The sequence below is a fragment of the Montipora capricornis genome, chromosome 2, assembly GCF_036669925.1.
Source record: "Montipora capricornis isolate CH-2021 chromosome 2, ASM3666992v2, whole genome shotgun sequence".
Lineage (NCBI taxonomy): Eukaryota > Metazoa > Cnidaria > Anthozoa > Scleractinia > Acroporidae > Montipora > Montipora capricornis.
This window is the reverse complement of record NC_090884.1, coordinates 13,407,801-13,421,817: the sequence shown is the minus strand read 5'-3', so window position 1 is coordinate 13,421,817 and position 14,017 is coordinate 13,407,801. Positions and strand designations below refer to the sequence as shown.

The window sequence follows — 14,017 nt, the reverse complement described above, 5'->3', positions numbered from 1 at the left end:
CGAAGGCGAGGTGAATATCGGCGAATTCGTCTCGGTTTTTATTCACCGATATTCACCGAGCTTGAGGTGAATAATTGTGTCATTATAATAACATAGATGATTATTTGAAAAGTATGCGTTTTCTTCAAAACAATTAATTTCTTTGTCTGTCACCTCGACAAAATTAACGGCTTGCAGCCATTTTGAAAAACCGCTTGGGTGATTATCACCTCAACGGCAACCAATCAGAGCAGAGCATTTTCAATAATCACTACAATTGTAATATCAAAAATGAGTCCAGATCTCAGTTATTAGCCGTAAACACGATTCCATAATTATACATGCTTAATTGCCAACGACATGGATGACAATAAAAGTACCTCCTACATCCAGATAGTACTTAAAAGAGATGTTACACATTAACCTCTGCAAATGAAATCATAAAGAGATCTGTTTTTCGATGCTCGGAAAAAAAATCCGAATGCTACTTTGCTGAAGTCCAACCTAAGGCCTTCTGATTACTATATCAGAAGCTCGATAGGATCCGATTAATAGTTCGGATGCTCGAAAGGATCCCACAAGTCTCATATAGGTCAGTGGTAAAGGTACGGTAAAGTCACTGCTTACGAGCCAGAAGGCCCATCAGGCCGGCGCTTATCTCTGGTTTCAGTAGCATTAAGCGACTAGAAGTATTTATACTCCCCCCTGGATGAGATGCTAGTCCATCGCAGGGTTACCCCCAGCATTACGCCGGTACCCAATTATACACCTGGGTGGAGAGAGGCACCGTGAGAGTAAAGTGTCTTGCCCAAGAACACAACGCAATGTCTCCGGCCAGGCCCCGAACCCGGACCACTCGATCCGGAGTCGAGCGCACTAACCATGAGGCCACCGCGCCATCCCACAAGTCTCATATAGGTCAGTGGTAGAGCATCCGAACTAGTAATCGGAAGCACTCGTATTTTTCCCCGAGTATTCCCGAGTCAACATCGAAAAATAAATCTCTTCGTACATCCAAAAGCAAGTAAGCGTTACCATGTTTCCTGCAAGCGGGTACAGTGTCATTCCACCGCACAGTTGAGCACGAACGGCACGAATATTCGCATTTAAGCGCAGTGCTACCGACAATCTCATAGCCATCGTTACAGGAGAAGCGAACTTGAGTTCCCTGTAAAAATAAACTTCCGGCGCGAAAACCATTTTCAGGGATACCTGGGTCAGAACACCTTTCTCCTAAATAAATAAATACAATGCGAAAAGGCAATCAACACGGATTTACGGGACGCATATAACAAATGATTGAATGATCGACACACCAATTGATTGTGGGAGTCACTGACTCACTGATCCTCTAAGGTACCGCTTAACTTTCTCTCTGTCTATGATTGCGTTTTATTTATGTATTCATAAAACGGCTAAGTGATAGACAAGCTGTCCAAGGAATTCTCTGGGAAGCTCAAAGATAGGACAAGGAATGCCCATGCAATGATCGACCTCCAGAGCTGCAGTTTATCATAGGCAAAAATAGGCCTTTCCATGATGCGTGATACGGCTATTTTCCTGGGCGAACTTGGATTTTTTTTTTTGACGCCCCATGTATTTTAAAGACAAAAAGAAAGACAGGGAGAGGCACAGGGACAGGACAGGGCCAACTCAATACAGAGGTCTAACTTTCTCTGAACTATTGACTGTCTAAAGAAACATTACTGTCCTAAATAGCAAGGCTTATGTTGGTAAGTAACTTTGAGCGAATATTTGTCCGTCCATATCTAACGGAATGACCAAACAAGAGAGCAGTATTGTATTTTTCCTGATTTTACCTAACTACAGCCAAGCTATTCTATTTTTTTCAGAATTCTCATTCATTACAGGTTCTATTCATTACTCCGTATGCAGCGTGGTCGTTTTCTCATTGACCATTCTCCATTCTCATTGCAGGTGACTTCTGGATCTCTCTTAAGACGGTAATGCGTGTTGTCATTACAGATGTACTTGACGGTCGAACCAATTGTATAACGAATTTTAGTTGGCTCATAGTATCCATTGGGTAGATCAGGTGGTCTTCCACATACTATCTGCCTTCCTGTAAGTATTGAAGAAAAAAAAGTCAGATGTTTTGCTCTTTAAAGGCTCGTCCAATTTTGAGAACTTTGAAAACATCGCTCATATACAGACGTGCGATTTTCCTCTGTTAATAGGTATTGGTATATACCAAACAAGCGAGCAGTGCTTTTCGCGCATTCTGATTGGCTAGGCGGGAGATGAATTACACGTACTATTCACCTCTGAGCAAACGGAGAAAAACAAAATTGCTTCCCGTTTCGCTTCGGTTACCGGGGAGCTTGACAGAGTGCTCAATAGACGATCTAGAGCATTAATATCATCAAGGTGGTCTGATCAACTGAAGATTCCACCTGGAATTTAAATACTTACTATTGTCGTACCGCACAATATGTGCGGCACTCGTCAGATAAAACGGGAAGCTAAGGAAAAGTCCGCTACAACGCACGCAAATATGCAATAATTGGCGCGCGCGCAGAACCCGAATATAAACAGACACTACTGCGTGACAACAAAAGGCTTGAATTTGTTTGCATTCCTACAGGAAGACACAACGACGTCATACGAAGATAGCTCCAAAGCGAGGCTTTTCGGTAGCAACGCCGTTTCTAAGGGCTGGCCGCGTCTGTTTTCAAGTACTTCGTGCCAGTCAGTACCAAGGTTGGATTACAGTTTCTTTAGGCCAACATCCTGTGTTCTTTTATCAGAGTTGAGAAATTGAAAGACAGTACCATCAAAGTAAAATAATTTTCGACTTTTAAGTTTGGAAGGTACGTCTTGAATCTTGCTTTGTCATGAACGTTCGATCTTCTTCTCAGGATCGTATACAGAACGGTTTTGTTTAAAGAATGCATTTTCGTTGCCTTTAAGCTTTCATACCTCAGTGAAAACTGAGTTCTTCCATGTTTAGAATTTGGTCCCAATAGGGAGGAGTAAAACATGCCTGACAAGAGCGGATATCGAGTATGGCTGGACGGAGGAAAGATCACTTATCACAGCCTTCCAACGACAAATCCAAGAAACCTTAAGGTGTTCTTTTAATACCTCTTGTTTTTATACACTTACTGTTGCATAATTAGGTGTTTTGATATGCTCAAATCTGCATATCAATGAAAATGCAAACGTTGCTTTAATAAAAACACTGACCTTCACAACACTTCTAAGATGTATTTTGGAATATTTCGAAGAAATCTATCCTTGAACGAGCTTCCCTTTCGATTTCAGCATCCAATTTCTCAGTGCGAGGGCTGTAAAATTCTTTGGAAAAAAGAGCTGGACAGCCCTTAACAACGGTTACTACCGAAAAGCCTCGCTTTGGTGTTGTCTTCGTCATATTTGCAATCGGTGTATTACGCTTGTTCAAGGTCGCAAGGTCATATCTGCAGATAATGAAATATTTCCCCCATAGGTACAAGTTACAACGGTTTGAAGCGGGGTTAAACGGGTTAATATATAAATATATCGTATTTTTCTTCTTCACCATATTAATTCAATTTAAATTTTAATAACAGCTTGCCAACCAAACGGGATGGCAGAATGGACAAGACAAAAATGTGGTACATGCAAGACGCACTATAACTACAGGTAATTTCCATAACTTGTTTCCAAGTTATGGAAACAAAGCGATGAAGGGATTTTGTTGAGTATATAACAAGAAGAAAAATGTAGGAACTTGCTCGTGATGTTTCGAAAGTTCTCAAGTTGCGCTCGCCTAAGGCTCGTGCAATTTTGAGAATTTCATAACATCATTCGTGGCCATAACTCACGAAATGTACTCTCGTTCATAGGATTTCCTTTACTTTTGAACATCAGATATTCATATTCCGATTTGCATCTCATTCAACACTTCCACTGAAGAAGGCAGAAGTTTCTGCCGAAATATGTCTGCAAGATTGAAAGTCGTTGTTTTATATTTTAGGTTACTGTTTCTCTTCTGCTAATTAGACCTTTTGGCAATATCTTCAATTGCCTTGACATGTTTCACCAGATAAGGGCGAAAGTACGAGAGAAAATGATCCTTATGTTCGAAAGTATTTGCCAACATAAATCATTTCATAGAGCAGCGTGTTAACAAATAAGTTCACGTTTTCCCGGAAAATGACTCACTGTTTAGCCGACATGTGGGCGCCCTTCCCAACCAACTTCCATTTTTGCATAGAATGATTCTATCTCCAATGATGTTATATCCTTTTTTGCATCCATAAATAGCATATTTTGGTCCCTCAGCCTTGACAAATCCGTCCTGTATAGTTGAGGGTTCGTGACAACTTGTTTTTCGCGGCTTGTCACAAAGTTTACCTGTAAATAGACCAGGGAAATTGTATTTGTTAGATTTCAACAAAGCCTTAGTGTATTGGAAATTTGATTGACTAAAAAATTGTTGATGGAAATTATCTGCTACTTTCGGACCAAAAATATCTCTTCCGTGACTTTGGATCATGGGCGGTTAGCCGGGCAGCTCAAAGACGCCACTTGTGGGCTCCATGTAAGTGTCTTACAAGGCAGTTGCGGGGGAAATTGATCGTATACTTTCGGAATTGAGAAAACAATGAGAAAAATTTGTGCAGGCATTGGAAAAACCGATCTTTGAGAACTTTTTTTTCTCTTGGAGAAGATACGTAGAGACTAATTCTAACGCTTAAAAATGAACTATGTACGCAATAGAGGACGTTTTCTGTGTTTCCATAGCCCCATCTAAAGACGAGGAGTTGGGAGAATTCGAGACAGTTATGCAAACCGAAACGCATTCGAGGGTTTGCATAACTGTCGAGAATTCTCCCAACTTCCCCGAGTGTTTAGATGAGGCTATGGAAACACGGAAAAAAGTCCTCTATTGCTTTTATAAAATATATCTCAAAGATAATTGGACAAATGAAGGAAAATGCATTTTTTTTACGTCTTGATTGAAACAGATTTTCTTGATACACGCTAATATTATTGACTATATACGTGTATAACCAATCAAAATTCGTGTGATGTCACAGCCGTGTTTCCATACTCTCATCTAAACACAGCTATTGACCAATGAGAGTGCGGGTACTATCCTAATTATTTTATAAATATATTGAAGTGTCAAGTGTATTTAGAGCTGACGCACTAATTGAGGACACTGCACAGATATCAAATTATAGGTTGGTTTTTTGAGGGAGGAGAGGGGAAAACCGGAGTCAGACCCGGAGAAAAACCTCTCGGAGCAGAGTAGAGACCCAATAAACTCAACCCACATGTGATGCCAAGTCTGGGGATCGAACAAAGGTCATATTGGTGGGAGGCGAGTGCTCTCACCACTGCACCATCCCTCCTCCCACGCTTGTGTATGGAATAACGATTATTAATAGACCGGGCTCTCGTATATTCACTTTGTAATAGATGGAGAGAAAATACGCATGAGAAGGGTGTAAGGCAGAGGGAATAATTCTCACAGAGTTGGATCGAAGACAAATTGACCTCATACACAGAAGTCCATAATCCAGAAGTCTCCATCTGCGATGGAATGCGGCCGATCAGTTTAAGGTATTATCTATCCTTAGGACGACTACTACTAGATTTTTTGCGTGAAAAAGGTGGCGGTATTGTGTTCCTTGCACGATCCATGATTTTGCATTCAGCACAAGCATTCCCTTACGCGATTATTGGTTGCAGACCAATCAGAGGCGTACGTTGTGGTCATCAGGCCCAATCTGATTGGCCTTAATTTGGCGGGACCCGTGTGCTAAATCTAGATGATACCGTAAACTGATGGGCCAAGGCCAAATCAGAGAGATCAGTATGAGAGAGATCAGTATGGAGTATGAATGACAGTCTGCTTATACTAACAAGATTAGCAATGCACTTTGTGTGCACGCGTCGAGTTTTGGTCATAAGGCAAAATATTGAGTTCCGCATACTCTATTACTCGCATGCCCTTGCAGAATGTATGCGGTCCATTGGCCTCGATCAGGGGGGACGATTGAATCCAGCCATTTACTAAAATCCGTCTATTTATTTGAGACTTATTTCCTTCTTTCCGGAAAATAGGGAACCACAAATCAAACGTAAGCAAGTGTTTCACGATCGGATAAGAGTCAGCAGTTGAAGACCGACAGCGCTAAAGAGTCTTAATTCATTTTGAATTCTTAAGCACAGTTTCAAACGTATAGTATTACGAACACTCGGCTGGAAGCGTATCTTAACTTTCATCATTTGGGTTGATTCTTCTTTTTTCAACTCTTGGTGAAATAGTCGAGCTCGAACATCCTTGGTAATTTCTATGTAATAGAGGTCATATCTGATGAAATCGCTGATTATGGGATTCATCGTTTCGTGATAGATTCCGAGGGCGTGCATACTCCCATAAGCCATTTCCAATTTATGATTTTAACTGAGACATCTGACAAATCCCAAATGCACAGGTTGTCATCTACAAATGTACAAGTTTTAAAAATGATCCGAAATTCGAAAAAGTCGCTTTTCTGTTACTCGGAAACTCGAAAATATCGGATAGTTTAGTTGCATAGGCTACTTACCCCTCCAACCAGGCGAACATACGCACTTGACACCATAAGGAGGGTTCTCCACACAACGAGCGCGATGCCGGCAAGGATTAGAGGGGCAGCTGTTCTCAGATTGGACTGAAAAATAACAAATAGCGAAATCAGGTGAAAATAAGGTTTTTTTTACTGCGCTACCCCAGTCCCTACCACCTAGGGGACACCCCTTTCAAAAAGTAGGTCGAATTGAATTCCCATGGGGCAATCGCTATGCTATACGACTTCATTGGCTTCAATATGTTTCCTTTTGACGTGTAACATACGCTGTGTCTTTACTGGCTTCAACGGAAAACGATGTATGTGTAATTGCTAAGATTCTAGACGTTGTGAAATACTCCGATGATCTTCAACAATTGCAGTGGTAGCTCACATGGTGTGAGGTAATAGACAAATCGTACTCCACTGATAGGCATGAAAGGCGGCCCAAAAAATACTCTTTTGTTTATCTGATAATTTTAGACTCACTAGCCTCGTTTGCATAGACAAAATGCAAAAGAAATGTTGTTTGAGAGTGAAGCTACCGAGTCTAATTAGCACATAAACAAAATATTACATTTTTGGCCGCTATTTATGCATTCGGTCAATATACTAAGCCCCAGTTGTTCAAACGTTGGATAGCGCTATCCGCCGGATAAATCACTATCCAGTGGATAAGTAATAGCAAAACCAATTGTGCTATCCGATGGATAGTGATTTATCCGGTGGATAGCGTTATCCACCATTTGAACAACTGGGGCCAGATTTAATTAAAGTTCAAAACCTCAAATCCTTGAGTTAAAAAGTAACGACAACTTGTGGAATCGATGCAACAGTAGTAGTAGCAGCAGCAGCAGCAGTAGTAGTAGTAGTAGTAGTAGTAGTAGTAGTAGTAGTAGTAGTAGTTACTGTAGAACTAGATTTGTAGGGACGAGTAGTAAACGTAGCAGAACAGTAGTAGCGGTGCTAGTAATGATGATGGTGACGATGGTGGGGTTTACTTCGTTGTAAAACCTGTGACATTTTTTCTTTGTTTTGTTAGCTCGTGGTAGGGTTAGGTTATTTTTTGATATTTTTTTGCTTTTTTGTTTTCCTTTATGTTACCTCATTCGTGAGTTTCGCCGGTTTTTACACCGAGGATGAGCCCGATGGTAAGTTCGAACTGGAAAACGATAATTCGGTATACAATCGATTTTGAAAGTATTAAACTAAGATGGTAATTCGACAGGCGACATAAACATGATAACAACATAACTTGGTGATAACTGAATTTCAACACAGCCATAATAAATCGTAACTTATAATTAGCAATAACAATAGCACAACAATAACTAAAAACTAAGACTGAAATGAACATAATGCGCAATAAATCATTAAGAATCATTTGGCACCGTCTGCAGTGTATTGTGTGACATTACGTGCCGTGTACTTAACCCTTTAACTCCCAATAGTGCCACTTATAGATTTTACTCTGTCTAACGCCAGACGATTTTACTCGTCAATGGGGAACCCCACTGGGCTGAAAGGGTTAACAACAGCTGGATTCACTCAAAAACTATGTCCCCATTAACCCTTTAACTCCCAATAGTGCCACTTATAGATTTTACTCTGTCTAACGCCAGACTCGTCAATGGGGAACCCCACGGGGCTGAAAGGGTTAAAAGGCAAGATTATGTAAATACAGTTGAGTTGAGCACATGGCCTTCTGCGAGTGATTGCGTCTTTGTTCGTTGCACGTCTCCTCCGTAAATACACTTCATTTGGCGACGAGCATTTCAGATGGCGACCTTATTCGGTACAGTGGATGCGTTTGACGACATGACAGACACTTGGGAGCATTGTACGGAGCGCTTACGACATCATTTTGATGCAAATGGTTCGACGATGAATCTCCCGCTGACAATGCAAAAGAGCGGGCGATTTTATTGAGCGTTTGCTAGTCTGCTGGCAGCCGGTTTTTTCTCTAAGGGTCACTAGGACGAGCGCTTAGTCATCGCGAACTCGAAAGGGCGGTATGGCGTTGGCCATGTAGAGAAGAAGGCGAGACAAGGGTGGTATGGCCGAGTGGGGAAGGTGTCTCGTCCCATTCCCCTTTAGCCAAAACGTCTCGCCTCATAACCCGTACTGAATTACGAGAGAAAAACAGACTGCCAGCAGTCTAAGCTTTTGCCGAAGCAAGACGCACAAGTTGATGTAAGAATCCGGCCCCAGCAAAACCACGAGAAAAATCATACCAGGGACTGGTAAAGCTTTTTCAGGATCATTTAACTCCAAAACCGTCTGAAATTGTACAAAGGTATAAGTTCAATAGCCGTTTTCGTAACGAAGGAGAATCGGTGGCAAAATGGCGGCGCTGCCAAATTTAACCGAGCACTGTGAGTACGGAGATACCCTTGAGACAATGCTAAGGGATAGGATTGTGCTTGGAATTCGGGATGAGAAGATACAACGACGCCTGCTTCTAGAGAAGAAACTTACTTTCAGAAGGCATATGAAATAGCAACTGCGATGGAAGTTACAAAGCAAAATGTGGCTGTGCTTCAGGAGTCAAGGAAATCGGAGGTATTAAGCAAGGTAACGTTAAAAGTGGACGGAACGATGGACCGTGGCACACTTCGCAAATCTGTTTGTTTTCAGGGTGGAGGGGACCACAGCAACAGAGCTGCCGGTTCAAGGAACTGAACTGTTACTATTACAAGCAAAAAAGTCACATTGCCTCACATTGCCAATAGATGTCCCAAGCGCAACAAGCGTCAATCGAAAGGCCGGCGAACAGAGTTGATCACAGGGGATACTGTGGTCAGCAAAGGCCAGGTAACTTACACCAGTTAGAAGATGTTGTGAATATTATTGACGAGGATTCTGGGTAGGAGGGAGATGTGTATGTCCAGCTGTTTTGTGTGAATTTAAGGAGAAGCCAAAACCCTTATAAAGAGCTTGTATTAGTGAATGCAGGGAATGTTACAATGGAAGTTGACACTGGGGCCTCAACAACTGTTGTTGACGAAGAAAGCTTTCACGATTTGTCCCAATAGGGCAGAGTATTGGAAATGAACAAGGTGAACACTGCACTGCGTACCTATTCGGGGGAGGTTAATCCTATTGCAAGGGAGTGTGAGTTGAATGTAGAATATAATGGGTTTAAAGGATGTTTGCCGGCTGTAGTGATCACGGGAGAGGTCCCTTGCTTGATAGGCCTTAACTGGCTCCCTTAAATTGGAGAGAGATTTTTCACCTAGCTACTGTGGATCAGGACTTAAATGAGATGTTGGAAGCACACAAGGATTTGGGTTAAGTAGGATTGAAGGCAAAGATCTATGTTGACCTAACGAAAAGCCTCGTTTTTTTTCAAAGCCAGACTCGTGGCCCTTGCACTGCGTGAAAAAATTAAACAGAAATTGGATTGCCTTTTTAAAGAATGACCTTTAGACCAAGTTGAATTTTCAGAATGGGCTACACCCACCGCTCCCATTATTAAAGAGGGTGGCACCATCAGGATTTGTGGAGATTACACGCAAACGATTAATCAACCAGCTAAATTAGAAGTACGCCACTTCAAAGATTAAAGATTTGTATGCGACCCCGGGGGCTGGTGGGGGGAGGGGGGGGGAGGGAGGGAGGGAAGGAGTTTACGAAGCTGGATTTAAGCCAGGCGTACCAGCAGTTGGAACTGGACAAAGAATATAAAAAGTACGCAATCATCAACACCCACAAAGGCCTTTTCAGATACAATCGCCTCCCATACGGCATTGCATCAGTTGCAGGTATTTTCCAGTGCACGATTGAAATGCTCCTTCAAAGAATTCCTCAAGTTGTCGTCCGAATTCATATGATATTCTTGTGACCGGCAAGACAAGGTCAATCACCTAGAGCATTTAAAGTGTTGGCATGACTTGATAAGACACATGTTCGCCTTGAGCTGAAGAAGTGCATGTTTTTACAAACCCAGGTGATTTATCTGCAACTTCGTATAAATAAAGAGGGAATAGAAGTCTTCCTGGGAATATTGAATTATTATGCTTGTAACTTGCCAAATTTGTCTATTATATTGGCTCTTTTACATTAACGGCTTGCCAAGGACTGCAAATGCATGCAGGGTGACAGAAAGCTGAAAGCTTTTAATCGATCTAAGGGCAAGCCATGCTTAATTGCTTTGATCTAGATCTAATAGTCCATTATAAAACAACTACCCTTTCCTACACTTACCTGCGCCATAGTTGTTGGCTGTTACAAGCAGGAGGGGCAGGAGTAGCAATGAGGCCATACTTTGTCTCCTGTGGAAAGAAAAACAAAAACTTGCCTTCCAGTTCAACATTAAGGACCTGTTTGCATGAAAGTGGGGCTATCTGCCTGTCCATATAAACTCTTCTTTTTTCAGCCTTCCGTTTACATGATGAGTGTGGTCTGACAGACCTTTCACCATGATATAAACTTAGTGTCTCACCTTATTTTGGAGAATCCATTCTTGTCACGACCATCCGGCAAACACGTTGTTTTTGCTGGTAAATGTGAAATTAATGCGAGCACGGGGTTGGACTATCATCATGAATTATTAATGCCTCTGAGAACTCAAGTTTCTAAACAGGATAGAGTATGAAAACCTAAAACTTGATGGAATCGCAGTGACATGGCCCCAAACTCCCCGTGTAATGCGTCTGGACGACTTCCGGCAATGTTTTTTTAATGCGTTTTTTAGTTAGTCATTTAAATCGTCCTTTATAAGGCTGTACTACTTTCGTTGCTCACTAACTTTAAACTAGATTCTGCTTTGTGTGTTGATTCAGAGGGTAGACCTGTGGAAGAGTGATAAGCGATACACTCAAGTTATACTGACGGTATACTCAGTAAATGTGGAAATCGGGTGTGCCGTAATTGTTGTGAGGGGAGGGGGAAAGATATTAATCTAGCGTTCCCACAGTTTTAGGTTCCTGATGGACATTTGTTGTATCATCTGAACGTAGATAAGACTATTATCTTCCACAAGAGTAATGCGGAAGGTCACATCGCTAGAAGTAAACACTCTTTAAATTATCTTATGGTCCAGCCTAATTGCGCTAAAATATTATTGCACGTCTACGGGACAAATCATTTAATGCAAATGCTGACGTCGACGGAGTATACATTGGACCAGTAAACTATGGGATTATGAACTTTTTTAATTAGTTTAACAAGGATAATGTTGATGTTCTTGTCGACGGATTATGAAATCGAAACAACATCAATTTTTATCATCAAACAATAGTGTAATCACACTAGGCCTGCTGTTAATTTTTGTTGAATTATTCGGAATATGAAGACTAATGAAACCTTGAAGTAAATACTTCAAAGGTTTCCCTCTGTTTTCCTTTTCATGGCAATGATGAAGCGATGTTGAGAGCATTCAACTAATCGGTGATCGCATTACCAATGAATGTTTTGCAAAACAGCTTTTCGGTGAATGTACGTCCCGTACGTCCCCTGTGTTACAGTTTTAAAATTGAGAATACAACGTTAACTCACCGAAATTAGTTCCTGTGTATGTCCACACTATAAAGATGTTAACAAGACTTCTTTCAAAACGACTCAGCAAAAACACTGTTAACGCGTCTTGGCTTCCTTCAGCTTTCTTGATATGTGACGCGCACAATCAATCAGCAGGGCTTTACGAAAGAAATTTGTCACGCAATATTACTGAAACGTGCGGCAAGAACGGAAAGTCTGAAAGAAATCCTATCTTACAGATATAATAAACGCTTATGAGTGCTAATTGGAAAGATGTAGGAGAAATAATGATGCTGAAAAAGCAAAAAAAAACACGAGGGGTAACAAGTAAAATAGTCAACTTAATTTGCGTTGAAGGTGGGGTGAAGCTTTGAAGTTTTATATGCTTGTACAAGAGTTTCTAACCACAATGGGGATATTCTAGTGCCACTCAAACTATTGAAAGGAAATGGCACAGGGATGAATATCCTAGCCTCCCACGCAGACACTCTTCAGGGCTTCGTCACGCGTCAAGCTCGTCTGCTGAGACGAGCCATACATTCCTTTCCATACATACATTCCTTTCACATTACCTTTAAGCACAATGAACGCAACTAGAATAGTTGAGGCCCTGACAGGGTAAATTCTGACAAGCGACATTGCCCAAAAAGTAGCGACAGCGTATAAAACGAAATCCCGACAAAAGGCATCCTTTCCCAGCAAAATTCTTACAGTGACGTCAAGGCCGAGAATGAGCCGATTAAACCCCGACATGAGTGATTTTAAAATTCAGACATGCGACACGGGACACTCCTCCCCCCCCCTGTCAGGGCCTCATAGTTGCGAAAAGAAAGCTTGACAAAAATCCATTACGTTTACGCTTGAAATCTTCAGGCTGTTTTTGACGATGATCGTCGCTAAAAATTGATGTAATGTTTCTGTGTTGCGAACCAAGCGTTCGCACTCAGTGTTTCTTCGAATTGAAAATAAGGAAACCTCAAATCACTTCAACAGAAGGACTACAAGAAATGGAGTTAGTCGTACGAAACGACTCCACTGATATAGCGGGGAAAGATTTGTATTAAAATATGATATCAATCCTAAGCGAACGCCACAAATACCGTAAAGTTCCGGTTACAAGCCCTGGACTTATACAACTTCGTAAGAGGTTTTGGGTGGGCTTATAAACGGAGGGGTTTATATCAGGGGGGGGGGGGGGGGGGGGGGGGGTTATAAGCGGAATAAAAACAACGTTTCGAAATGAGCCATAGCAGTATCGATGGAAATACGTCTTTAATTTATTGATTTTTAATTAAACTTTCAAGCCTCATTATAAATCGACTACATTTCAATTTTTTGGAACAAAATCAAAAGTTAGGGCCTGTTTACACGTTTTTCGGAAATGCGTTTACATGATAGATGTTGTGACTCGCAAAGGCGGGTTGCCCGGTCTGCCATGCCGGGTAACCCGGCCAGCCGGGGTCGCTTTTTGCCATGTAAACGGTTGAAGGTGGGGTAACCCGCCTACCCGGGGTCGGCTCGTGTTACGCGTAAAAGCGCGCCAAATACTAATCTAAACAATATGGCAACTCGAAGATACCAATGAGCGAATTTTTTCGCCACATTAAAAGTGATTATAGGAAGCCATAACACTGAAAGGTTGAAACAAGAGCTGCTAGTGCGAGTAGGAAAGCATTAACTGCCAAAATGCGCCTCTGTCTCGCCATTTCCCTCGAGAAAACGTTACCCCGAGGTGACAACATTGCATGTAAACGCAAGCTATTTTTCGACTCCACTAAGGTGGGTTACCCGTCTCCATGTACAACATGTAAACAGACCCTTAACAACGTGAACGTAACCGGAACGCAACAAAGCGGAAGCTCAGAGGTAACAAGGTCTAGTTCACGACGGCGAGGCTTCCTGCACTTAATTCTCTCAGTTATTATTGTTTCGCATTCTCTCCTAATTTTGTGTTTGAAGTAGTACAGGGTTCTGCAAGTAGGGATGGATCT

At 41.7% G+C, this 14,017-nt stretch overlaps 1 protein-coding gene across 1 annotated transcript in view; it reads right to left on the bottom strand.

Moving 5' to 3' along the window:
• Positions 1-12,717, bottom strand: part of LOC138038889 (complement C2-like) — a 21,855-nt gene extending 9,138 nt beyond the window's left edge. The window contains 7 exon segments of the mRNA XM_068884966.1: positions 1,015-1,212; positions 1,865-2,062; positions 4,147-4,338; positions 6,546-6,650; positions 10,752-10,819; positions 12,045-12,184; positions 12,599-12,717. Coding sequence (XP_068741067.1) covers positions 1,015-1,212; positions 1,865-2,062; positions 4,147-4,338; positions 6,546-6,650; positions 10,752-10,809 — 751 coding nt within the window. The 5' untranslated portion in view covers positions 10,810-10,819; positions 12,045-12,184; positions 12,599-12,717.
• Positions 12,718-14,017: the final 1,300 nt, after the last annotated feature.